Source organism: Elephantulus edwardii, unplaced genomic scaffold (assembly GCF_000299155.1).
Source record: "Elephantulus edwardii isolate Elephantulus edwardi_28Jun2011 unplaced genomic scaffold, EleEdw1.0 scaffold00028, whole genome shotgun sequence".
In the NCBI taxonomy this organism is placed as follows: Eukaryota; Metazoa; Chordata; class Mammalia; order Macroscelidea; family Macroscelididae; genus Elephantulus; species Elephantulus edwardii.
In genome coordinates, this window is record NW_006399778.1 from 1,777,182 (window position 1) to 1,803,511 (window position 26,330).

Consider the following 26,330-nt stretch of genomic DNA (forward strand, 5'->3'; position numbering starts at 1 on the left):
ACTGCATATTGCTGGGACCGCTTCCTGATTTCAGACCCGCAGGACTTTACAAATAAATCCAAGCCCGGATTCTGTCCTGACTCCAGGCTCTCGGAACAAGACTTCGACCCAACTCTGGATCCCCAGATACTGCAGAACAGTCCCAAATCCCGGCTGGATTTGCGATCCCAAGAACACTGGATTCTCTGACTCTGGCTCCAGCCCTGCCCCGGTTCCCAGCGCCCTTCGCCCCGCACCTGAGCGTCCCCGCATGGCGGGGCCAAGCTCACGGTCAGGGGCCCTGGAGTGTGCCGGGAGCTGCTGGCAGGACCCACTGGCCGAGGCGGTGAGCCGGGGCCGCCCGCCCGCAGCGCCGCCCTGCCGGGGCAGCGCCGGGAGCCGGCCGCTCAGCGTGGTCTACGTGCTGACCCGGGAGCCGCAGCCCGGGGCGGAGACCGAAGCGGGAACCGAGGCAGAGCCGCTTCCCCTGCTCTGCCTGCGCGAGGCCTGTGCGCAGCTCCAAGGACCGCGGCCGGCGCCACAGCTGCGCAGCCTGCCCTTCGGGACGCTGGCGCTGGGAGACACAGACGCCCTGGACGCTTTCTATAACGCGGGTGAGTGCTGAGTGCGCGTCGGGGGCGGGGCTTCATAGGGGGCGGGGCCGCCTGGGGGGTGGGGCCGGCCGACGCGCGAGAGGGACCCAAATGGGCGCAAGTTGACAAGGTTTAAAGGAGCAAAAGCTGGGAAAGCTGAGTTGACCATAATTAAAAGTAAAATTTAAGGAAACTGAAGCGCCTCCAAGGAGTGGGGCTACTAAGGCAAAGTTCGGTGGTACGAATCCAATTTGGAAGAAAGATGGGCAGTCTCCTTCCATAAAGATTAATAACCTCGGAAACCCGATGGAAGGTCATCGATAGAGGGTCTCCTGAGTCGGGCCGACTCCACCGCAGTGCTGGCTTAGTTTAGAGCGGTCCAGGTTCGAGATGGGATTGAGCTGATCCAGTCCGGGTTCCCGTATTCAGGGTTGGTGTTTAAACATCCCAGAGCTGGGCTAGGATTGAGGTGGGGCCAGGAGCGGGGCGGGGCTGGAAAAATTAGTTTCCTATCTTGCACTGATCGCGGGCAGATGCTGGAGGCGGCTTTTTGGACTTGGGAGAGTAGACAGATTTGGAGGCTGGAGTTGTCAGAGGTCCTGTAGGCGGTAGGCGTAGTCCTTAGGAAGTTGTCATCTAGTCATGACTGTTGTTGATTGCCTTGAGTGGAGCACGACGACTTTTAGCGAAGCTATGAACAGAAGGCCTGATTAGCGACCCTATAAACAACAGATCAGAACAGATCCTATCCTGAGGTCTGTGATATCCTCTGTCCATTGTTACAAATCACTGTGTCAATCCATCCTGAGGATCTTTCTCTTTTTCTTGAACCCTTCACCTTTCCCAGCACAATGTCTTTTTCCGCAGGCTGGCCCCTCCTGACCATATGTCCAAGTATGTGAGAGGACGTTTCCCCATTTTTGCCCCTAATGAGCACCTTGGCTGCACTTCTTCCGAGATAGACTTGTTTGGTTTTTTGGCAGTCCATGGTATACTCAGTCTTCTCCAACAGCACAATTCAAAGGCAAGAAATTCCCAAAGGTGGTTGTGCTGCTAATTCATAGGCCATATCTCTCTGGTTCAAATGCACCAACAGCTCCGCAGGAGAAAGATGGGCAATCTCCACAGCCCCCACCCCCGTGCTGTCTCCTTCTGGATAGTCTCATCTCAGGGAACCCGCTGGGTCTACTGTGAGTGGGTTCCGATTCCACTGACAATGAGAGAAAAAGAACATACGTATGATTAAAGGCCCTGGTGGCTCAATGGTTCAAGTAGTCGACTGCTAACCTAAAGGTGGACAGTTTGACCCCATTATTCCAAGGGGGGATGTCTGCTTCCGTGAAGATTTATAGCCTTGGAAACCCTACGGGGCAGTTGACAGCAACAGGTTTAGCATATGATTGCTATGGTTCAGGGATTGGGCTAGAGAGACAAACTGGGAAACAGAGCAACCTAAGGTTACCTGGAACAGAGCCACAGAGCTTAGGTTATGTGGGGAGAGTAAGCAGTCCTATCCGCAGGGCCAGGGAAGGGCAGGCAGGGCGGGGCGGAGAGGCTATTCCCCCACGATCACCCCTCCCTCCTATCAACCTGGACGCCCCACCCTCCTCCGGATACTTGTTTATCCTAGAATCCGGGAACCGTGAGAGGATGCCCATGAAATGAAATTGTTTGCCCATAAATGAATGCTGTCTCCACCTCGAGGACACTCGAGTCACAGACATGTTCACAGACACTGTCACACACAGAGGACCAGACATAGTCATATACATAAACACAGGCATACCCTTGTGTACCCACTCTGCTAACTTCGAGACCATTCAAGAGCCCAGATTGTGAGCTCAGGAAACAGGACCACTGTGGTCATAAGCCTGGCACAGGGACTGGACTGGTGTATAGCTGCCCTAACTGTGGGTGCCCAGGGCTCTCAACAGTGGGATGAGGGGCAAGCCTGGGTCCCCACCCTCTTCAAGGAAACAGTGGCCAAGGGAGCACCACTGATACTAGTTCTGTGTAAAAATCAGAAAACAGAACAAAAATGCCAAACCCATTACCAAGAGTGGAATCTGAGCCTAGCGACCCCATGGAAGAAGCAGGGGGGCCCTAAAAGGGAGAAACTGAGGCCCAGAGAAGCTTTGCACCCTTCTGGAGTCCCACGATCGGCAGGCTGAGTCAGGGAGCTCTGCTCAACTGCAGGCTCTCCATCCTATGCCCGCAGATGTGGTGGTGCTGGAGGTGAACAGCTCCCTGGCACAGCCCTCCCTCTTCTACCACCTTGGAGTGCGGGAGAGCTTCAGCATGACCAACAATGTGCTGCTCTGCTCTCAGGCTGACCTCCCTGACCTGCAGGCCCTGCGGGTAGGTGGCCAGATGGCTGGCAGGGGGAGGCTGGGGTGGGACTTTCCCCAAACACCAGTATCTGATTCTCTGTCTCCTACAGGAGGATGTATTCCAGAAGAATTCGGTGAGCAGAACCCACCCCTCCCTTCGTGTGCCCTTTGGCCTCCAAGGTGACCTATGACTTCCATTATACTTTTTGTCCTCTTCAGTCCCTTTGACTTCCCTAATGCTCCTGGTTTCTAATGAAACCCTCTATTCCCTGTTACTTCCCTTCATGACATGTACCCCGTCCCTGTCTTCCAGTCCCCATGGCTCCTGACCTCTGATGTTTCGCTGCCCCTCCCTAACCCTGTGCTGACCTCTTCCCCCAGGACTGCGTTGGCAGTTACACACTGATCCCTTATGTGGTGACAGCCACTAATCGGGTGCTTTGTGGTGACATTGGTCTCCTGAAGGGCCTAGCTGATGGGCTGGTGCAGGCTGGGGTGGGCACTGAGGCCCTTCTTACTCCGCTGGTGAGCCGACTAGCCTACCTGCTGGAAACCACACCCACAGACTCTTGGTAATGGGAGGCCCACAGGGTAGGGGCAGTGGGATGAGGTTGATGAGAACACCAGGGACTGGGCCTGAATTTTAGGCTACATCACTCTCTCTTCTCTTCCTCCTGCCCTGGGTACTAGTGGCTACTTTAGAGAGACCATCCGACAGGACATCCGGCAGGCACGGGAGCGCTTCAGTGGGCAGCAGCTCCGGCAGGAGTTAGCGCGGCTTCAGCGGAGACTGGACAGCGTGGAGCTGCTCAGCCCTGACATCATCATGAACCTGCTGCTGTCCTACCGAGACGTGCAGGTGCGTGGTGCCCAGTGAGGTGGGGGTGGGAATGGAGCAGTGGCCAGGCACAGGCAGGCATTTGATGTCGCACTGACCCTCCCTTCAGCTCGTGGCTTTGCCACTTGCTTAGTGGTGGCTTTGAGCAAACATTCTAATCTTTGAGCCTGAGTGTCCTCATTTGTCATGGGAGCTGATGGTGGCACTGCCACCCAGGGCAGTCATAAGGTTGGGGCACTCAGTGGATGCTCTAAGTGTGGCATCTGCTGTCTGGTGGTGTATAGGAGGTGGGTGGAAAAGTGAGGCATGGGGGCCCAAAATCCAAGGGGCCCCCAGAGGTCTTCATGCTCGTGCTTCCTGACTCCTCATTCAGGACTACTCGGCAATCATTGAGCTGGTAGAGACCCTGCAGGCTTTGCCCACCTGTGATGTGGCGGAGCAGCACAATGTCTGCTTCCACTACACATTTGCCCTCAACCGGTGAGTAGGACTGAGCCGTTGCCACACGGGGGTCACTGGGATCTGAGTCTGCTGTGTGAGATCACTGGGATCACAGTTCAGGGAAATTGCTGACTTGGGCCACTGATATCAACAGGTCTCTGTTGTTCTGGGTCACTGATGCCCTAGAGAGTGAGATGCCCTAGAGAGGAGGGTCATTGCCTAGAGTTAGCACAGCTGTCCAAAGGCCCTGCTACTCAGAGTCGTTACTGTGAAGTGAGGAATCACTTCTATCTCGTTTCACCACCTTAGAGATGTCAGGGCTGACCAGGGTCACTGACATTCTGGGTGATTATCATAAGTCTCTGGAAGAGTCCTTGATGTACTGAATCTGGGGGTGCTTGGACAGAGTGGAGCAGGGGCATTAGGGGGCTTCCCAGCCCATCTTCCCTTGCCCCCAGGAGGAACAGGCCTGGAGACCGTGAGAAGGCCCTGGCTGTGCTGCTGCCACTGGTGCGGTGTGAGGGCTCCGTGGCACCTGACCTGTACTGCATGTGTGGGCGTGTCTACAAAGACATGTTCTTCAGCTCTGGCTTCCAGGACGCTAGCCACCGGGAGCAGGCCTATCACTGGTAAGGGGCACAAGCAATTGGATAGAGGGCTAAGCTGAGGTAAAGAGACAGGGGCTTGTGGGCATCAGTCCAGCCATGCCCTTCCCTCCTGCCAGGTACCGAAAGGCCTTCGAGGTAGAGCCCAGCCTCCACTCAGGCATCAATGCAGCTGTGCTCCTCATTGCCGCCGGGCAGTGCTTTGAGGACTCTGAGGAGCTCTGGCTCATCGGTGGGTCCTGACCCTGGTTCCCCTGTGCCCCTGTCAGCCAGAGCTCAGAGGGGCCTAGGAAAAGAACAGGAAGGGAGAATGTGCTTGGGACTGAGCTCATCCCGATCTGTACCCACACCTGGGTCTTTACACTTGTCCTGTGCTAACCTATCCTTCAGCCCATACCTGTTTCCATAAGTACTCTGACCAGACTCTCACCTGAGTTCTGTCTGCCTGAGAGTTTCCATCCATGTCTACGTTCATGCCCACACTCCTGCCCACAGGAATGGTGTGGCTCACACCGAGGCTTATCCACACCTACACCTATTCTCACTGGGGCTGTGTCCCTTCCCCCAGGCATGAAGCTGGGCCGCCTGCTGGCCCGCAAAGGCTGTGTGGAGAAGATGCAGTATTACTGGGACGTAGGCTTCTATCTGGGTGCCCAGATCCTTGCTAATGACCCCTCCCAGGTGGCACTGGCTTCGGAACAGCTATACAAACTCAATGCCCCAATATGGTACGTCTTAGCTGTCAACATGCCCTGGACCCATGTCCACTAGCATTTTAGCCTGAACTCTGACCTAATGGCCTGGTCCCTTTAACGCCAGTGTCTCAGGACACTCAGTCACCACATTCTGGCTCTATCCAAGCCAGACTACCCTTCCTGGGAGCGCTAGTGGGTGCCTCGGCTGAGCTGAGGACAAGGCTGTGTTTGCAGGTATCTGGTGTCGGTGATGGAAACCTTCCTGCTCTACCAGCACTTCAGGCCCACTCCAGAGCCTCTTGGAGGGCCCCCACGTCGTGCCCACTTCTGGCTCCATTTCCTGCTGCAGACCTGCCAGCCATTCAAGCCTACCTCTCTGAAAGAGGACCAGTGCCTGGTGAGGTTTGTTGAGGAAGGGGACCAGGCAGAGGGCCTGGCCCATTCTGACCCCTTTCCCTTTCTGGTTACAGGTGCTGGTTCTGGAGCTTAACAAGGTGCTGCTACCTGCGAGGCTGGAGGTGTGTGGCGCGGACCCGGTGAACGCTGTAACTCTCAGCTTGCTGGAGCCTGAGACCCAGGTGGAATTGCTGCCCACTCATCACTGAGCATCTTTCCATCTTCAGGCCCCCAGGACCCTTTCAGACTCCCTATCTTCCCACAGGATGGACCCTCGTGCTGGACTTTGCCAGTCACCTCCATTTGTGGGATTAGGTGAGAGGTGGGGACTGTGAGGTGTCAGGGTGGAGGTGGGCCTGGAACTGCCAATCCTCTGGGGCTCACTGAGGTCTTCCTCCCTTCCCAGCACCTCCAAGAAGGATGAGCGCTGCTGCTTCCTCTACACACTGCCCCCAGCTCAGGACGTCCAGCTGTGTTTCCCCAGCGTGGCGCACTGCCAGTGGTGCGTTACCCAGGTTACCTCTGGGCAGGTGTGGGAAAGAAAGGGACAAGGCCCCCTAGGTGCCGCCAGCGTGGGAAGGACAGTGCTCTGCCACAGTGCCCCTTCCATTAACCTCTCCCAACCCCAGGTTCTGTGACCTGATCCAGGCCTCGGTGACAAAACCAGATTCTATGGCACCTACGGAAGAGACAGATGGTGTGCGGGAGGTGCTGGAGGTGAGAAAATGGGCCTGAGGAGGGGGAAGTTCGGGTGACTCTGCTGACCCCCATCTCACCCCGAACCCCATGCCCCCGCAGTTTGACTATGAGTATTCAGAGACCGGTGAACGGCTTGTTCTGGGTAAGGGCACCTATGGGGTGGTGTACGCAGGCCGTGAACGACACACGCGAGTACGCATTGCCATCAAGGAGATCCCTGAGCGGGACAGCAGGTGTGACACGTGGACCCACCCTCAGGGCTGGGGACAAGTGAGGGTCCGCGTGGGCCGGTCAGGTGGGCGGGGCCACGTGGGCAGAGGGTGGTGTGGGTGGAGCTACATGCAGAGGCACCTGCAGGGCCTGTGTGGGCGGCGCTTTGGCCCAAAGCAGCCTGTGATCTAGGAGTGACCAGTGGGGAAGGAGTTGTGGGTGTGTGGTACCTGGGGAAGTGGTCTGGCTGTGCTGGGGGAGGGTGAACATCTCTGCCCAAGCTTGTCTTATTTTTACGAGACAAATTGACAGTGACTGTAGCAATGGGTAGAAGCACAGCAGAAATTGTGAGAACGGCACAGGATGGAGAGTTTCGTCCTTTCCTTGGCGGGGCTGATATGTTCATCTCCGCATCTTCTAACACCCCCCCTCCTCCAGGTTCTCTCAGCCCCTGCATGAAGAGATTGCGCTGCACAAACGCCTGCGACACAAGAACATAGTGCGCTATCTGGGCTCAGCCAGCCAAGGTGGCTACCTCAAGATCTTCATGGAGGAAGTGCCTGGAGGTACCCCCTCTACTTTGGGAGTAAGACCACCCTAGGTGTCTCTAGGGTCTCTAGTGAGACCACCCTGAAAGGAAATGAGAGCCCCAGCTGGCAATGAACTGAAAGAGTGGGGTTAGAGAATGAATAGAGCCTGTGCCTGGCCTGGGTGTGTGCCTGTGGGTACCAATGATGAACCTGGAGTGTGTGTGTCTCTCCAGGCAGCCTATCTTCCTTGCTGCGATCAGTGTGGGGACCCTTGAAAGACAATGAGAGCACCATCAGTTTTTACACCCGCCAGATCTTGCAGGGACTCAGTTACCTGCACGACAATCACATTGTGCACCGGGATATCAAAGTAAGCCCTGTGGTCGGCCCATGTTGTCCTGCTGGTGCTGGGAGTAGGGTAGGGATAGAATATGACCCCACATAGAGGCTGGCAGTTTAGAATAACTGGACAGACTCTTTGTAAAGGGTGGCGAGTTCACCAGTAGTTTACTAAGAGGAGAAGGTGATATATGAAGTCAGACCATGTATCAGCTCCCAGAGAGGCATGTATATGGCAGAGGAAGGAGGTTGATAGAAGCAGGACCAGGCTGGACTCCAGGAGACAGTGTCTCGGGGCAGGGGGGTGGGGGGGAGAAGGTGTTCCAGTTCTGGTTTTAGGGGCCCAGCCTACTGGCCACTAAGCACAATGTCCACTCTGCTTAGGGGGACAATGTGCTGATTAACACCTTCAGTGGGCTGCTCAAGATTTCTGACTTTGGCACATCCAAGCGACTGGCAGGCATCACACCCTGCACTGAGACCTTCACCGGTAACAAGGGGAGATATGGGAATGCAGGCTGGGGCAGAAGAACTCTTGGGGCCTTTTGGAGAATGGGGTTTCTTCTGAGCATGGCTTTAGGGTCCTGAGGGAGAATGAAACCCAGGGCAGGTGACTGAGCCATGGAGGGGGCTGTTGGAACCCAGACTTAGAGCTTGGTTGAGTCCAGGGTATTGATGTAGGCTGAGAAGTTGGGTGTCAGAGGCTAAATGGATGTTAGAGCTCAGGGACCCTACCTAATGTGAGTGACAGAGCCAATGACTGTGAAGGAACATAGGATGAGTGATGCAAGCCTTGGCAGGTGATAGAGCCCAGCGCATGTGATTAAATTCAGATGTGTGATGACCAGGACAGGAGGGGTAATCTATTTTGGATGATGGTATTAGGGTGCATGCCCCAGAGCCCCCCGCAGTGAATAAGCTTAGATGAACAGTGTTGTTCCTGGTCCTGTCCTAGGAACCCTACAGTATATGGCCCCAGAGATCATTGACCAAGGCCCCCGAGGGTATGGAAAGGCAGCTGACATCTGGTCATTGGGCTGCACGGTGATTGAGATGGCCACGGGTCGTCCACCCTTCCATGAGCTAGGAAGTCCTCAGGCTGCCATGTTTCAGGTGAGAATCAGCCCACAGAAGAGTAGGGAGTGGAACCAGACTGAGCCCTAAACCTCTCTAAGCTTTACCTTGTTTGCCCTGACTCCCCCAGGTGGGCATGTACAAGGTGCATCCACCAATGCCCAGTTCTCTGTCAGCTGAGGCCCAAGCCTTCCTCCTCCGAACTTTTGAGCCAGATCCCCGCCTCCGAGCCAGTGCCCAGGCTCTGCTGGGGGATCCTTTCCTACAGCCTGGGAAGAGGAGCCGCAGCCCTGGCTCCCCTCGCCATGCTTCAAGGCCCTCAGGTGCCACAAGGGTGGAGGCAGTGAGTGCACTGGAGTGAGGGCAGGGGGGCTGTGGGGCTACAGGGCTTAGAGGCTGGCTTAGGCTGACAGCCTTGTTCTCCCTCAGATGTCCCTTCAGCCAGTCCCACTCCCTCAGCTGACTCGACCACCCAGTCCCAGACATTCCCGTGCCCTCAGGCACCTTCTCAACACCCTCCCAGCCCCCCAAAGCGCTGCCTCAGTTATGGGGGAACCAGCCAACTCCGGTGAGAACCTAGGATTCTGGGAGGGTTCTATTAACCTGGTTTTGCCTCCATGAAAAATCCCTCCTTGAGGACTGGAGCACATTGGATGCTTGCAGTGATGGCCTGTGGTGCCTACGGGGACCTCTCTCAGATGCTCTTTCATTCACTGTGCCCCCTCAGTTCCTGCTTTCTCTCTTATCCCTGTGTGAAGTAGGCTTTAAAAGTACAAGAACCTGTTTTCAAACCCTGTAGTGGAGGTAGCATTGCTGCCCCGCCATCCGTCAGCCACTCTCTAATGCACTCAGGGTGCCAGACGAGCCCGGGGCTGAGGAACCCGCGTCCCCCGAGGAGAGTTCGAGGCTGAGTCTGCTACACCAAGAGAGCCAGCGCCGGGCCATGCTGGCTGCAGTGGTCCGGCAGGAGCTGGCTGTGCTGGTGGCCGGTCTGAGCTTGGAGCAGGAACAGGTGCGGAGGCCCGCCCTGCCGCCCCCTGGTGGTCGAGCCTGGGAAGGACTCCCCCGTCTGCCTTGCCCCCAACGTGCCTCTTGGCTCTCTGATGGGAACCCTCTTTGAGAACCTCTTTCTTCCTTCTCAGGGTCCTCGGCTTGACGGAAATCAGGTGGAGCAGCTCCTGCGCTGCCTTGGAGCTCATATCCACACTCCCAACCGCCGACAGTTGGCCCAGGATCTACGGGCGCTGCAAGGGCAGCTGAAGGCCCAGGGCCTTGAACCTGTGCTTCTTCAGGGACCACTCTTTGCCTTCCCGGATGCGGTGAGGAGAGCTTTCCCAGTTTTGGGGTTTATTTTAATTGAGATTTTAATTAAAGTGTATAGAGAAATTGGATTTCCATTCATTCATTGTTGCACATTTTCCTCCCTGCCCACCCCACCCAGTTCACGTTTGTCTTTGAAAAAAAAAATTTCATTGTTGTGCAATCCCCCTCCCCAACCCGCTTTACTATGCAGCTCTTATTCTGGACTGTTGTCATGCAAACAATACCCAATCATATATTCGTTTTAAGCAGTTCTATTCCTCATCTGTTTCAATGCAATGTACATTATTTATCCCCTTTCCTTAGTTTCCCCCCCAACCTGATGTCAGTCCTGTTTCATAACAGTGGCATTATGCAGTATTTGTCCTTTTGTATTGAGATATTTCACTCTGCATCATGTCCTCCAGGATCACCCATTATGTATAATATTCCATCATGAGTTCCCTGTTTTTCAGTGCTGCATAATATTCCATTGTGTGAATATACTACAGCTTCTTTATCCATTCGTTTGTCGATGGGCATATGGGTTGATTCCATCTCTTCTCTATCATGAACAACGCAGCAATAAACATGGGTGTGCAGAGCTTTCCAGTATAACAGGTTGTTTTTAAGTGCCATCAAGTAAGTCTAAACTCATAGCTTCTGTATTACAGCAGAACTAAACACTACCTGGCCACGTTCATCTTCACAAGCCTTTCTCTGCTTCAGTCCATTGTTTCAGCCAGAATCAATCCATCCCCTTTAAGGTCTTCCAGTTTTTCGCTGACAATTTTTCACACACTTAGGACTGCCCTGTAAAGGGGTACTGAACTTCCTGTGCCTGGGAATGTGCCTGGAAAGTTTTAGTTTCCAGGACTCCATGTCTCTTCCGTAAAAATGAAAACAGCTACCTAAGCCTACCTTCCCAGTTCCTTCTTGGTTATGTCCTGAGCCTGCCCACTCCCCTTCCCACAGACGAGTCCTTCTAGGCCTTTCTAATTTAGCCCTATCCCTATTTGAAGCCGAGCCTGCCTAGCCGCGCCCTTCTTCCCTCCTCCAGGTGAAGCAGATCCTCCGCCAGCGCCAGATCCGCCCACACTGGATGTTCGTGCTGGACTCGCTGCTTAGCCGCGCTGTGCGGGCAGCCCTGTCTGTGCTAGGACCGGGTAAGCGGGGAGAGGCGCCCCTACCTGCCCGCCTGCAAGGGCGTGACCCCTTTAGGGGCGTGACAAACGAGGAATGGGGTCGGAAGAGGGCATGGACTCCGGGCCCAGCCACATCAGGGGCGTGTGGCCTAAGGGTTTCTTCCTGACCCCGCTCAGTGTAAAGCTAGGTCAAGTCCCCTAATAGAGTCTCTGGGGCCCCAAATGGGTGTTCTTGTCCTACCTGAGCTCAACCCACTCGGATTAGCAGAGGTGGAGGAGGTTGTCTCCCCGCTGTCAGAAGAAGCAAGTAAAGAAAAGGAGGCTCAAGTCCATCAACAGGAGACCACTGCTCAGGGAAGCCCACACATAAAGGAGCCTGAACAGGGACCCCCGCCTCTGATGGTGCAGCTGGGCCTTTTGCGGGCAGAGACCAATAGGTAAACGCCTAGAAATCGCCCTTAGCCCCTTGCTGGCTCCGCCTCCACTGTATTCTACTCTCCTTCTTATCCTCCAACAGGCTTCGTGCTGTCCTGGCAGAGAAGGAACAGGAGTGCCAGGCCCTGATGCAGCAGGCTCTCCAGCGGGTGGAAGGAGAAGCCAGGACTCTGGCACCGGCCTCCCAGCACCCAGGTGAGTATGGCCTGGCTGGAGAACATGAGTGGTGGGTGTGAGGCGGCTCCGGGCAGGTAAGCCCGAGGCTCACCACCCGACTTCTTGATCATGGCTTTCCAGCTGACCAGGGCCTGGTGCGGTGGCTGCAGGAGCTGAGTGTGGATCCTGGCACCATCCAGACGGTGAGGCAGAGGGTGGTGAGGGAGAAGGTGCTGGCTATCTCTGACAATCCCACCAACCAAGGACTTGGATTTCTGTCCATCTTTTTTTCTCATTTTCTCCTTCCTAAGTAGAGAATCTCTGTATGAGGAGAGCACTTAGTATAACCCTCTCACTGTACTCAAGGGAAAAACTGAGGCCCAGGAAGGGGTCTGATCTGCACCAACATGTTGACAGTACAAGGACTGATAGAGATCTGGGTCTCTGCACACATCTTTCTCTGCGTGTATTTCTCCCTATCTTTGGATTTTTTTGGTCTATAAGCAGCTGCTGAACCACAACTTCACCCTCCACGCTCTGCTCACCTGTGCCACTCGGGATGATCTCATCTACACCCACATCAAGTATGTCCTGTACCCGCTGGGGCTGATTCACAAAACTGGCTTCATTCTGGCTAGATCTTAACCCCCAACTATAGGTCTGATCGGGTCCTTCCTAGGAACTACAGGGCTTCCTGGGACAAGAGAGGGCATTGGGCAGAAAGGGCCTTCTTCTGGCAGAGCCACATTGAGCCTGTTAACCCTAGGGGAGGGATGGTGTGTCGAATCTGGAGATCTATCTTGGAGCAACGGGCAGAAGCCATGCCGGATACCCCTAGCTTCCAGGAGGCTGAGTGAGGGCAACAGAGACAGCAGGCCAGACACAAGGATGGATTAATACAGAAGACACAGCTCGCTTCTAATACACCTGCCCCAGGATCAAGGAGCAATGGGAAGATGGCTGGTGGGACTCACGGCTAACTCCAGTGGAGGAAACTGACCACAATGGCACACCCTGCACACTAAGCACTGCCACATGTACTATTAAACAACACATCTGTCTACCCTTGCTTTGGTAACATATGTATAGGGGTGTCTGGGGAGTATGCTGGAGCTGGGCTGCTGAGGAATTCGTGTCTGAGTCTGAAGTTCTGTCATTTGTCCCAAGCTTCCCTCACTTCTCTGGCCCTTACATCTTGTCATCTTTCTCCCTCTCCTCAACAGATAATCAGTCCCTTGATGCCCTTAGAACAGACTTTATTGAATTTAGCTGAAGGGCAAGCCCTGAGATTGGAAGCCCAAGGAGGGGTGTAGTGGAACTCCTGGGACAGCTACGTCCTGGGAGCCAGGTTTGTCCTGAGGGGCAGCAGGCCATCCACCCATTCACACGGCTGCTCCAGAAGTGTCTGCCACAGCTGCTTCTCCTCAGGGGTGGAGTCCATCCAAGGCACCTGGAGCCCGTAGCTGCTGCCTGGATGTGGGTGGGCCAGGGCAGAGGGAACATTCCATTAACTACCTGAGGTCTCAAACACCTATTTGGTCTTAGATTACATGCCTAGTCACTTCCTGTTTCTAGTGGACACCAAAGGTCTAGAAAGGCCAGAGGAGTGTCCAAGGCCTCTGTGAGTCCCTGCTGCCCATCACTGGTTTCTCTTAGGGCCCTGCCTTACTCACCAGTGCCTAGGCTAAGGCGTATGCCCCCTAGTTGGCGGCTGGTCAGAGCCCCATGGTCCCACAGGGAGAGTTCAGCGCAGGCCTGGCGCAGGTCAGCAGGCCCGAAGCCATCGTAAACCATGGTGTGGTTGAACACAGGGCTGAGGCTGCGGCGTACCACCCTGGTCCGCTGGCGGCTGGCTCGGCTGTCATCGGGCAGCACAGAGCTGTTGGGGCAGAATTTGACATCATGTGGCCATCTCATACTCCACAGGGCCACTAAGCTCTCTCCATCTCCCCTCAAATGTCCATGTCCCCTGACTCTTGAGAAGTGACCTTGGCCATCTCTTGAAACAAAAAGCAAGGCTCCTTTTGGATGTCTTGACTTTAATTTCAACTCTTATGCAAAGGACACAAGAGTATTGCTTCTGAAATGAGAAATCTGCTACTTACTGGCTCAGGGACCTTCACTGGCTATCTGGTGATCTAAAAAGGTAATTTCCAAACTTTCTAGAATCTTGGATTCCTATCTGCAAAATAAAATATTGTTCCCAACCAGGACAGGAACTCAGAACCTGATTAGCCTACCTCAATTTTACTTTCTGACATTAGGGATCTGAGGCACACCTACACTTCTTGAAAGCATGTGACAAGTTCAAGACCAAGCCCCACCATATCTCCACTCTTCTATAGTCACCCGGTACTCTGACAAGTTCTCTAGGTGCCAGTCACACTGGAATACTTCTCAAGGTATCCTAAATATTCCTGACTCTAGGCTAAAGTCCTTTGCTCTATAGTTGAAGCCCAGAGTGGGGATCTGAGGTTGGCTAGGAATTTGTCTGAGGCAGGAAGCTTCACTGCAAGAGAACATGGAACAGAGAAGCAGCATGGAGGTCTCGGTGGCCTCTCACCATTGTATGTACGTATCCAGGGATCCCTGGCGAAGAGGCACGAGGTCCTGAGCATCTTTCACCCAAAAGTGCAGCTCCCCACTCGGGGGTTGTCCAGTGCCTGCGGAGACATTCTGCTCAGGCCCCAGGCTCCTAACGACATACCTAAGGGATAGGAGTCTTCAGCCTCCCAGGGACCACCAGCCTCGTGTCTCTAGGGTCTGTCACTCACCCTCAGAGCCAGCTGGAACGTACTTAACCGATACAGAGAGCAGCCCTCGGCTTGGGAGCTCGTCTGGGGAGGGCGGGACCTGCGGGAGGTTTACTAGTCAGGGGGCGGGTCAATGCCTATAAAAGGGGTGGAGTCTCCAGAGAGCAACTGTAAGCGCAGGACATTGAATTAATGTACCAAGGACTGGTACATGAACAGATCTGTCACAGAAGTGCAGCCAGGTTGCTCCTTACAGGCAAGTATGTTGAGATTTCGTCTCCCATACTTTGTGCACGCACGTTAGAGGAGGGGTTAGTATTCGGGAAAGGACATCATGCTTGGAAAAGTGAAGGCTAGGGGAAAAGAGGAAAACCCTCAACGTGATGGGTTAAGCACAGCAGAGTGTGAGGATAGTGCAGGATGGGTCAAGGTTGAGATATGTCGTTCATTGGATCCACTCGATGGCACCTAGCAACACCTTGGTTCAGGAAGGATCTGCAAAGCCCTCAGGAAGAGGTCATGTAGGGCCAGACCTTCAGATGGGCCATAATATTGCCAGGCCAGTGGAGGTTCTGTTGCAGGCAGTCTGAGAAAGGCTTAGGGCAGGGGACGGGGAGGTGGGGGAGCTTTATGGGGTTAGATCTGTGCTACAGGTCCCCTCACACAGCCCTGGCTGCCTCACCCGGGACTGCAGGGGGAGCCAGGTAGCCTCAGAGTCCCAGTCCCACGTATCCAGAGGCACTTCGACTTCGCCCAGAAAGATGTTACGACCCAGGCTTTCCCGGTGCCACACGGACAGGCTCAGTACTCGGCCTCGGAGCTCAGCCTTCGGGATGGAGTACTGGGGACAGGAGATAAGCGTTAATGGAGGGCCCGATCTTCTGTGCTGATCGAGTGTTGACTGAGGCTGGTTCTACCATAATCCTTGAGAGATGGAATTCCATCAAGGGTGTTCAAGGGGGCCCTGGACTATCTCCACGCCCACCACAATTGGAGCAACAGGTAATAACGTTATGTGACTGTTCCTGCCACTCAGCTCCACGCTGGAAGAGGCATCCTGCTCATTAATGTGGGGTTGCCCTGTTGTAGTCTTACTCGGAGAGTTTCGTTGAAGATCGGATTCAGATTCCGTTTCTTCACTGCTGTCTTGCGCTTGCTCTGCTTATCTGGCAGGAGGTAGCTTTTGACATAGCTGGGGGAGTGAAGGAAGAGGTCCAGAGATAAGAAAGGGCCCTATTAGCTCCCAATCCCCTGCCCCTGCCCCAGGGGCTTCCTCAGCCACCACACAGCTTCCTATTGTGCCAGACCAAGTGATGGATGTAATCTCCAGCCTCCAACCACATAGGTACTCTCTTGTTATTATTTTAAATAGGAGGAAGCTAAGGCCGGGGAAAGGTAAGCGGTAGAGTTGGCTGTGAACGCTATGCCCTCGCTCCCAGAGGGATAGGCGTCTCCTTGGACGCCTGGGGGCTGGAACTCACGGGTCTGAGCGGCGGCGCCGCGCGGCGGCCAGGCCCTGGCACTGGATCACGTGCACGCGCAGCTCGGTGGCGCCCGGCTCGTAGCGCAGCGCAAAGTGCAGGGAGCCGCGCACCTGCAGGGCGCCCCCCTCTGGCTCCGCGGACAGGCTCAGCAGGCTGCCGCTCAGCTGCGGGCGGGGCAGGCAGGCCAGGGCGGGGCGGCGCTCACCTCGAGGTCGATGCGAGCGCCCGGCGGAGGGGTAGGGGTAAAGCTAGGTGTCGGCATGCGTGGGGGCGGAGGCCAGGCAAGGAAAGGGGCTAGGCGCAGGGGTGTGGGGAGGGGGCACCCACCTCCTCCCACGCCTACCACCTCACCGTGGAGGAGTTGAGGCTGGACACTGAGGAACTGCTGCTGAGCATGCGGTTGATTGAGGGGCCGGGCCCTGGGGTCTCCTCCCCGTTCTCCAAGGTCTCAGACGCCACCTCGATCTGGGGAAAGGAGAAAATTACCCTGGCGTTCCCTCTTTCCTGTCCCTTCCCGACGGCGCTGAGGCCCGACGGCTCTGAACCCGGGGCAGGGGCACTCCCGGCCCTGACGTCCGCCCCGGGTCTTGCGAGCAGCCGCCGGCCGCTCCCGCCTACCTGGGCTGGCGGGGGCGCCTGCTCCTCTCCACGCGAGCGCTGCGCTGGCTCCGGCTCCGGCTCCGCTTCCTCCGTGGGGACCTGCGCGCCCCCTGGGCAGACGACTGGGGCCAAGCGCTGGCTTGTAGAGCAGAGGGACCCCCCCCATACCTGCCCGCCCCTGAACACATTTGGAGCGCCTAGTTTGTAACCCTTGTGATCTCCAGATTCAGACCCCAAAGCTGCCTGGAGGTGGCCTGTGGGGACCACACGGGGCTTCCCCAAAGCAGAAGGAGAAAGCTGAATACGGGTGGTTGGGGTCACTTCGAACTGCCTGCAATCTCAACTCTTGGTGCCCTCGTCACCACACCCTCCTACTCACCTTCCAGAGCCTGAGGTTCCTCCTCGTAATCTGCTTTTTGAGGGGCAGATGGTGAGGGAGAGTCAAGCCTCTGCAGGAAGCAAGGGTTAGAAGTTACAAATGGAAGTAGTGAGGAAAAGATCCAGGGTCACCATGCGCTCAGGGCCCAGAGACTCCAGACTTCTCCCCCATCTCAGCCCTCAGGGCAGGGCTGGTAGTGGGACCAGCTCCGCCTGTACTCACACACCTGCACGAGTTAGGGCCTGCCTGGCCTGCCTCCCTGGGCCCCACTGAGAGGGTAACTGAGTTCTCACTTCACCCTCAATAACTAGATTCAGAATTCCCTTAGAGGCCAGATCCACACCACTGTTTCACAAAAGGGGGATGCTTTCTCCAGACGACTGGGGCCAAGAATCAAGGGGTGCATCCTAGGTTTCCTACTTCCTGGCCTGGGGCTATTTCCCCAGCTCCACACCAGGGACTCTACATTAATTCATTAAGTCAGTCCATTATTCATTACCTCAGCCTCGTTGAGCCTCTCAACCTCATCTATGGGGAGCCTGGAAGTGGGAGGAGGTCATTTTCAGGGAAAGGAACCCAGGTGACCAGTAGGCACCTTCCACCCTCTCCTCACAATGACTCCTCACCTGCACTCTAGCTCCTCTTCTTTCTCTTTCCCAGAAACCTCAGCTTCCCCATCACCACCCAGAGTCTGGTCACCTGGGCCAAGGTGAGAAGTTCTGTGAAGCCCTGCTCTCAGGCAGGCTGGATGTTACTTACAGGAGCGGTCCTTGGAAGAACTCATCTACCTAGTGCAAGCTCATGCAGGGGTGGTGCCCACCCAAAGACAAGCCAGTACAAGAGGCAACCAGGACCAGAACCCAGGGATCTTCTTACCCTTCCACATGCATGCAACAGCCCTGCCCCAGGACTCTGCTCTCACCCCGGGAGCTCTTCTTCCAGCGGATAGAGGCACGGATGAGGTCAGAGCCAAAGTGAGCATGGTGATGCCTTTGGGAGCGTGCTTCCTGGAACCATTCACCCGTCAGGATCTTCAGCTGTCCAGGGTCTACCAGTGAGGCCCGGAGCTTGCTGGAGGTGGGGTTGGGGAAGCATGGTATAATTGTTACCACTTACCAACATTTCTGCCATCTACACTGTGCCAGGCCCTGTACCAGGGCTAGAGACACACAAACAAATAGAATTTATCCTTGTTTTGAAGGTTATCAAACTTGTGGGGAGACCAAGTACAGAACAGACAAATAAATTAGCGTGTTAGAGGTGCTGTGATGTATGTGAGAGTGGCCAGTGCTACCTGTTGGAATCTAAGAGGGCTTTCCAGAAGAGGCCGTGTTTGAGTTGCTTCTTGAAGGACAAATTAGAATTCTCCACATAGAGAAGGATAACAATTACTGTTCATTAAATGAGCAGTAGGAGTCACACTTGCATAATCCCTCTTAATTTTATAAGGTAAGAGTCTTTAGCTGCATTTCATAGATGAAGAGACTGTGCTTGAGGAGGTCAGATAAAGGCCCTAAACCCTAGGCAGAACTCCCATGCTCCTCTGCCACCGTGCTCTTCCAGGACGAGCAGCAGCTTGGATGTGAAGGTGTTCAGGGGTGGGAGGGCTTAGAGCAGCCATAGTATAATATTTTGTTCCCCCTCCCCCCAGCAGCAGAATGCTTTGTATACACAGTAGCATATGTTAGGAGCAGGGGGTTACTGGTGAAAAATGAGGTAGAATTGCTGGCAGGCATCAACTAGGGAAGCCCTATGGACATGCCGAGGAATTTCAGGGAATACCAAGGGTAGGACTTCAACAAGATAGATTGACACAGTGCTCTGTGAATTTAAGCATGTCAGAGATTGTGAGGACGGAGTAGGATAGGGCAATGTTTAGATGTTACTTAAAAGGTCTCTATGAATCAAAACTGATTTGATGGCAACAACATTAACAATAATGAGGGCTGATGTGAGGAGCTTTAACTACAGCACAGTGAAGCAGACCAGAGGGTTTAAGCCTTGAAGCAGGTGAGCTGCTGCAGCTACCCCAAGAAATTTAAGTTTGAGGTGACCAAAGGCAGAGAGAACCAAAGGGTAAAGATAAGGACCCCGTGGCCATCTGATAAGTAATTTGTTGGTAGAGGGCTTGAGGGGGCCGCCCAAGCCTCCCAGTGACTGAGCTCTTTCTTGTGCTCCTCTGAGGAAGGGTCTGCCTCCCCTCACCTGACCCGCCCCTCTTCCAGCTGTCGCAGGTGGGCATCTCGCTTCAGGACTTCAGCAATGGCTTTCTGCTCCTCTTCTGTCAGGAAGCTGAGGTCAAGCAGCCTATCAGTCTCAGGTTCAGGCCCATGTGCCATGGATAAGTAGGACAGGGGTCAGAGCCCCTCTTGAGATGGGTGGCCCCTTGAGGGCATCAGCTGCAGTCCATGTGGACACACGAAGCTACCTGGGTAGACCAGGAATCGGGTCAGCAGGGCACCACCCTGATATGGCTAGAGTCAAGTGGAAAGACAGGCACCCACAGACATGTGTATCTACTGTCTCAGGAAAACTCATGCACACACCCTCAGCAGGAACATATAAGGAACCTCAGAAATAGAGCATGAAATCACTCGCACACTGTATACATATGCATAAAGACACAAATACCAGCTGGGACATGGACACACAGGCCCATTTCTCACAGACACAGCTATGTAAACATACACATAAGCTCCAATCAAGAGATACACACACACACACATACCTTCTTAACCCTGGACAAATACATTCTTCAGATGTACACAAATCACACAGCCATGTACATATTCACCTATCACACCACCATCACCTAGGTTATGCCCTTCTTCAAGATAGGAATGAGCCATCACCCCTAAAGCCAGTACTTGCATCAACATAAGGTAACAGGTGGTTGGTAAAAGTTTGGTTAATGAAATGCAGAAATCCTAAAGAATCCTGTCCATTTGCAGGGAATACAGACACCAACACCCACCCACGTACCACCCCCACACCCCCCACCTCCCACCCCTGGGCCTTGAGAACCTTCTAGCCTGGGTCCCCTCCCTCCACCCTTCATCTCTTCTCTGCCCTAGCCCATGTGGCCTTCCTGTCTGAGGCAACCTCCTCTCCAGCCTACACCCCTAACTTCCTCCCCCCTCCCACCCAGAGGTAACCACCACACCCACTCTCTGAGGCCTCCACCTCAGGGGTTCCCCTCCCTGCCTTACTTGCTCTCCAGCCCAGAGCCACTGGTCCTGCCCCTGGCCCATGACTCAGCTGGGGTCCCAGCAATTGAAAGCTGTGAAGGTATCATAGTTACTTGGCCATGAGCACAGCAGGGGCTTGGTCTGAGTCTCCCCCCTGCTCCCCACCTCTCCTCCCTCCCTCACAGGCCTGGACACCCATGCAGGGCTGAGATGGGGACAGTGGCTTAGAAGGATGGCAGGTCCTGGATTGTGTTCACTGTCACCACCTCCTCCTGTGCTCAGCACCCTTCAGGCTGAGTCAGTGGCCCACTGAGCTGAGGCCTACAAGCCCCACCCTCACTGAGGCTAATGCGGCTTCTGCTCATCTACATCTCTGTTCAACAGTCACTGTATTTTTCCAAACAGCTACTCTCTTTTAGGCATAGTGCTGGTACAACACACACACACACACACACACACACACACACACACACACTCTCACACACACAGAGTTTGGAACTCCCTTGTGAATCCCTGTTTGCATCTGTCACACTGTTGTGTGACTCTAGGTGTTACAGGCCTGTGTCCTATTGGTTGTGTATTTTTGTGTGAATTTTGTTATCACCAGCGTGTGTCCATGTGTTTTGTCACAGTATGATGAGCATGGTTGACTCCTGTAATGTGGCTGTGCCTCTCTGGGTGACAGTATCATGTGGTTGTGTGCATTCTGTATTTCCTCCTGTGTTACATGAGATTACTGTGTATTATGTTGTGTCATGTTTCTCAGGGCTGCTGCATTGGGGTCACCAGGTGTGTATAAGTGTGGAGGGGGGTTGGGGGTCATCAGACGTGTATGTGTGTGTGGGGGTGGTGGTGGTGCTCCTGTCCTTTCCCTTCTGCCTGGGCCAGGCTGGGGACATCTGAGGATGGGGACCCCAGTACACCCCTTCCCCACAGTTCCCTGTCTCTCCAGGAGCCGAATCAAATGTCTAGTCCCCTCTACTCTGGGTCAACCCTACAGGATAGACCCACCGGTGGATAGAATCTGTCAGTCATCTGTCCGGTAGTCCCAGACATTCCCACCTCCTCCACCCCAAAGTCTCAAAAGGTGCTCAGAACACCAGGCAGCAGAATCTGCCCCTTGGGACGCTGGCAGGGGATCCTAGCCCCAAGTTGTGTTACCTGGAGGGGTCCAATATGGGGGACGCCTTCAAAGGGCGACCCAGGCTCCTATAGCCGCCAAGTTTCTGGGACTGGAGAAGAGCCTGGAGGGACTAAGGCTGACTCAACAGGCCGCCCAGCCGAGCAGCTGCCCCACCGAGGAGGAAACACCTTCTCAGATGGGTCTGATGCAAAACCGGGCCTGGATTCGTGGCTTGCAGGGGCATGTGTCACTCCAGCCCTTAGAAAGCAGAGGTGAGCAGTGGTTATGCATCCGTTCCTCTGTGGACTCACTTAGTAGCCTAATCTCTTACAGCTTTGATCATCCCATCTGTGAAATGGGTAGCAGCCCTACTTTGATTTTTTAGAGATTTTCATGAAAATTTATAGAGAACTTGGATTTCTATTTATTCATTGCTACACCTTTTCCTCCCTGCCTAGTCCTCTTTTCTCTTTGAAAAAAAAATGTTATACAATCCCCCCTCCTCCAGTCCACTTTACTATGTAGCTCTTATTCTGGACTCTTGTCATGCAAATAATACCTAATCCTATATCCCTTTTAAACAGTTCTCTCCCTCATCTGTTTCAATGCAGTGTACTTTATCCCCACTTTTTTTAGTTCCCCCAAAACTCAATGTCAGTCCTGTTTTATAACAGTGGCATTATACAGTATCTGTCCGTTTGTGACTATTTCACTCAGCATAACGTCCTCTAGGATCACCCATTTTGTATATTTCATAAGTTCTTTATTTTTCAGTACGGCATAGTATTCCATTGTGTGAATATACCACAGCTTCTCTACCCATTTGTTTGCTGATGGGCACTTGGGTTGTTTCCAACTCTTTGCTATTGTAAAGAAAGCAGCAATAAACACAGATGTGCATATATCTGCTTGAGTGGCAGTTCTGATTTCTTTAGGGTGCAACCCTACTTCCTAAGTTCCTTATAGGGGCTTGTTTTAAAAACAAAATTAGAAACACTTTCTAACAGCTAGGGTAGTAGAAGGTATAGAGGGTTTTGTGTGTTTGTGTGTGTTTAATTTGCAGTGTTTTTATAAAATTAATCGTCAGTGATCCGTGCCCACTTGGTGAAAAGCAAAGATAATTTTATTAGAAAATATACAGTACATCTCAGAGGGAGAGTCTCACACGGGTCCATCTGTGGAAGTTAGGTAATGGAGAAAGATCTAGAAGGTCTAGAGACGTCAGTCAGAACACGCGGAGTAACGTCCCTGCTCTGCCACTGTACAACCTGGAGTAGGCTTCCTAAACTTTCTGAGCTGCAATTTCCTTCTAAATAAACTGGCGGTAGTAAGAGCCTATTATTAGGGAAACAGAAGTTCTGGCCAAGCTGGCATATAGTAGGTGCCAGGTGCCCCTTCTCCTATACCACTGTTCCTCCACTTCTACACACCTGTCCCAGCAAGTACTGGCAACGTCAGAGCAACCACTTCTGCCCTCTGCCAAGGTTTGGGTTTGTGAAAGCCTGGCTCCTGGTGCCGAGGATGAAGCTTTTTTTTTTTTTTTTAAATTTTATTTTTGTGTGTGAGTGTACCGTCAAATCAGATCTGACTGGTACAGGGGGAGACTGTCCCTCCTTTCCCAGCAGAGCATCTGGTGGATTCGAACCGTGTGCCTCTGGGATTGTAGTTGCAGCTCCTTGCCACTAGGCCACCAGAGCTCCCCGAGGATGAAGCTTTCATCACACAGGCTCTGTCCAGAGAATCTTCTTGAGTCCCACATTCTGTGCTGACTCTATGTCCCTGATCAATCAGGATACTTTAGGATCATCAACTTGGTGGACTTATCTTCTTGGCCCATGGCCAGTTTCTGAGTGTAAAGATAAGAAGGCATCTCTCAGACTCCTGGGAAATATGGGGCAGGAAGTAGACTCTGGAGGGAACCCCATTGTGAGAAGTAGCTCCTTGTGACTGTTGTCAACAGTCTCAACATCTGAGGGTTCTGTCCTTCAGCCCTGACTCAAGGTCTAGCCTTCATTTATTCCCGCAAGTCAAATTTCCCCCCCCAGGGGGCTCTGGTGGCCTAGTGGCAAGTAACTGTACTACAATCCCAAAGGTACACAGTTTGAATCTACCACATGCTTCATTGAAGGGGCAATCTCCTCCTGTGCCAGTCGGTACACAACAAGGAAGAAAAAAAAATTATATATTTTTCCCGGGTCTCTTTTAATCTCATCTGTTAAGTGGGGGCAATCATCTTTCTTCATAGTTTTCACTAAAGTCAATGTCCCTGCTAGGGTCTTAGTTATGTGTGTCTAGACTATGCATTAGATACAAGCTGTGGGAGCCTCCTCTGTGAAGCCCCTCAGAATAGAAGGAGCGCGGCCATCAGCATCCTGACCTCTTCCAATCTCCTAGCTGGGTCTTTTCGGGTTGTCTTTTCCTATATCCCCTCTCAATTCTCAGCAGTGCTCACCCCTGGAAGGCATTAGATTTCCTGGTCTCTTCTCCAACTTGTTAAATCTTTCTTCTCTTTTCTCCTGGACACTCATATCACCTGTCATTTTCACCTGTTTGTCTGGTCCCTCCCCACCTTATTTTCCAAGGTCCCACATCTGTCAATAGCCTGCATCATCCTGTCCCCAGGTATTCTGCTTCTTACTGGTGGTCACCAAATGCAATCCACCTCCCACTGTCCAGGTCAGTGCCCATTCAACCCCCTCCTCCTTGGTTTAACCCACATTTAACCCCTGCAGAGGTGCCAGAGGGCTTTGTGGAACACATCAAGTTTGTCATTCCCCTGTCTTGGCAGGTGCCAGTAGACAACCAGGTAATCCTCTGGCTCATGTCCAAATATGCTTCCCACTAGACTGTCCTCCCTTACTGGACTACCATCACCTGTCCAGTCCACCTTCAGCATGTCCCTTCAGGATGCCCTGGTTCTGTCCATCTTCATTTCTTACACATACACACTCACTCTCCATTTGTATTTGTACCACTCAGCCTGGGCGCTCTTCCTCCATCAACTTCCAGGGCTTGCTCAGTCCTCCTACAAGTCTCTGTGTCTTTGCTGCTGAGTGTCTCTAGGCAACTCTGTACCAAGAGCCTGGGGCCCAGAGGCCAGCAGAGGTTGGTTAAAACGCTAGCTCTGTAGTGGTTCTCACAAAACCTTGGGCCAGACACAGAGGACCAACCTTGTTCTCTTCCTCTATAAACAGGAATAGCCGCCATCCCACACACAGAACTGTTTTAAGGCATGGTTCGGATCCTTTGTCCCAGTACTTTTTCACCCTTTTGGGTGGCAGCTTCTCCCCACTTTCACACCTCCGTGCCAACTGCAGTTGAGGCAGATAGGTGAGAGGATACTTTGGAGCCATAATGCCAGGTTTGAAACATGGTTTTAGAAGTCCTACCTCTGTAACCATCAGCAAAAGACTTCACCTGTTTATTTCACCTGTAAATGGGGACGATAGCACCAACGTCAGAAAGCCCCAGCGGTAAGAACTCAATAACTGTTGGAAGTGTTTATGACCTATGTCTGTCATCTTCCCAGGAATTTTAAATGTTTGCTGGGCTGGGAGACATGCCTTAAAACCTTTTCCATCTGCTTTGCTTTGGTTTGTCCTATGTGAAATTGTTTCCTTTTCCCCCCAACCAATTCTGAGATGGACCCCTGAAATACAATGATTTGAAAGCAGGGCTGCTTAGAATTGAGGAGCGGATACCTCAGCCTTGCCCTGGAGCTTGGTACCCAAAGCACTGCAGGGTATAGAAGGAGCTGGAGGCATGTGACCACAGTAAAGCTGCGACGATGGCCAGGACATCCTCAGGGCGAGCACTAAGAAACCTCTGGGGAGTCACAGATAAACTTCTTTCCTACTCCAACTAAAGGGGCACAGGCACTAGGGCAGAACAGGAACGGCTTCACCACGGTGGCCTTGGATATAGGCCTCGGAAGGTCATAAGTTCAACATGTGGAAGCCAAAGACCACAGGAGCAAAAGGACACTGAAGAATGGATGCAGCTTTGCTAGTGACAGGGGCCGTGGGAGGTAGCAAGGCTGGAGGTGAGAATGACCACACTCCACAGTGATTTGGGGTGCTAAACTGGGCAATGACACAGCACTGGGGTTCAGCATGATAGCAATGTGGACACAGGGACATGGCAGGGGCAAGTGGCTTTTTTCAAAATCATGTACTCTCAGATAAGGGTGCAAGTCCACGCCTCTGGTCTGTCTGGTAAAAGCACAGGCCTACTCAATCCACCCTCAATGCTGCACCCGTGTTCTTCCCAACAGGGAGCATAAGAAGGGTTCCAAGAGTCACTTAGGCATACCTGAGGGATACTGACATTTCTCAGTGCCAGGCAGTAAGAGCGGACTCAACCATAGCCTTGGCAACCAGAGAGAGGACAGAGGTACCCACCAACAGCAAGAAGATCCACACAGGAGAAAGGGGACCACAGAGGGGGAGAAAAATGACAGCACCACTCGGAGTCAAAACTCTTTATTGCCCCACCCAGGGAACCCTACAAAGGACTCCGTGGAGCAGGGAGTGGGCAGCACAGGGCCCTTCTTGACAACATGAAGGAGAGCTGTGGTTTGGTGGGCGGAAACAGCCCCCTCTAGCTCTCTGATGGCACACATCGTGGATGCTGGGGGGCCACCATGAGGCCCATCCTTGGGGCTGGGCCAAGTTTACATTACTTTGGTCTACAGGGGGTCACTCTGGCATATTAGCTCCACTCACCTTGCCACCTGGTTGGAGGCACCCAGGCCCCAAGCTGTAGGGGAAGGTGAGTCCAAGGAGCAGGAGGCCTGGGAAGTGGGACTGCATGGGCTGGAAGACACCGGCACTGGCAGAGGGGCACAAACTACCCCTAGTGCAGATTCTGACAAATACCAGGTGTAAGTGGCATTCAGCCCCTCTAGATCATGCCAGAGGCCAATGGTGAAAGCCTCAGCAGGGTCAACTAATGTCTGGAGACGGCTCAGTGTACCCCTGACCCCTCGGTTGGAGCTAATGGCAGAAGGGCAGACTCCAGAGCAGCTCTGGTCCCACACT

The 26,330-nt window shown here is 53.5% G+C and overlaps 2 protein-coding genes across 2 annotated transcripts; one reads left to right on the top strand and one right to left on the bottom strand.

Annotated features, from left to right (window-relative positions):
• The first annotated feature begins 250 nt into the window (after positions 1-250).
• On the top strand, positions 251-12,621 carry MAP3K6 (mitogen-activated protein kinase kinase kinase 6). Its single transcript, XM_006883466.1, has 29 exons — positions 251-593; positions 2,791-2,930; positions 3,013-3,036; positions 3,284-3,474; positions 3,593-3,761; positions 4,114-4,220; positions 4,640-4,810; positions 4,906-5,018; positions 5,355-5,514; positions 5,716-5,878; positions 5,952-6,059; positions 6,143-6,192; positions 6,284-6,379; positions 6,507-6,594; positions 6,676-6,809; positions 7,225-7,352; positions 7,550-7,686; positions 8,040-8,145; positions 8,611-8,768; positions 8,860-9,052; positions 9,159-9,297; positions 9,582-9,741; positions 9,851-10,048; positions 11,089-11,194; positions 11,442-11,610; positions 11,691-11,803; positions 11,906-11,967; positions 12,272-12,348; positions 12,531-12,621. Exons 1-29 carry the CDS (start codon positions 251-253, stop codon positions 12,619-12,621), a joined length of 3,894 nt encoding a protein of 1,297 aa, XP_006883528.1.
• Positions 12,622-13,094: 473 nt separating this feature from the next.
• Positions 13,095-19,376, bottom strand: SYTL1 (synaptotagmin-like 1). Its single transcript, XM_006883640.1, is given in 13 exon segments — positions 13,095-13,234; positions 13,438-13,643; positions 14,328-14,427; positions 14,539-14,617; positions 15,200-15,358; positions 15,613-15,709; positions 15,999-16,165; positions 16,353-16,723; positions 16,981-17,050; positions 17,480-17,519; positions 17,607-17,679; positions 17,903-18,051; positions 19,186-19,376. Coding segments are annotated over 13 exon segments (1,842 nt in total).
• Positions 19,377-26,330: the final 6,954 nt, after the last annotated feature.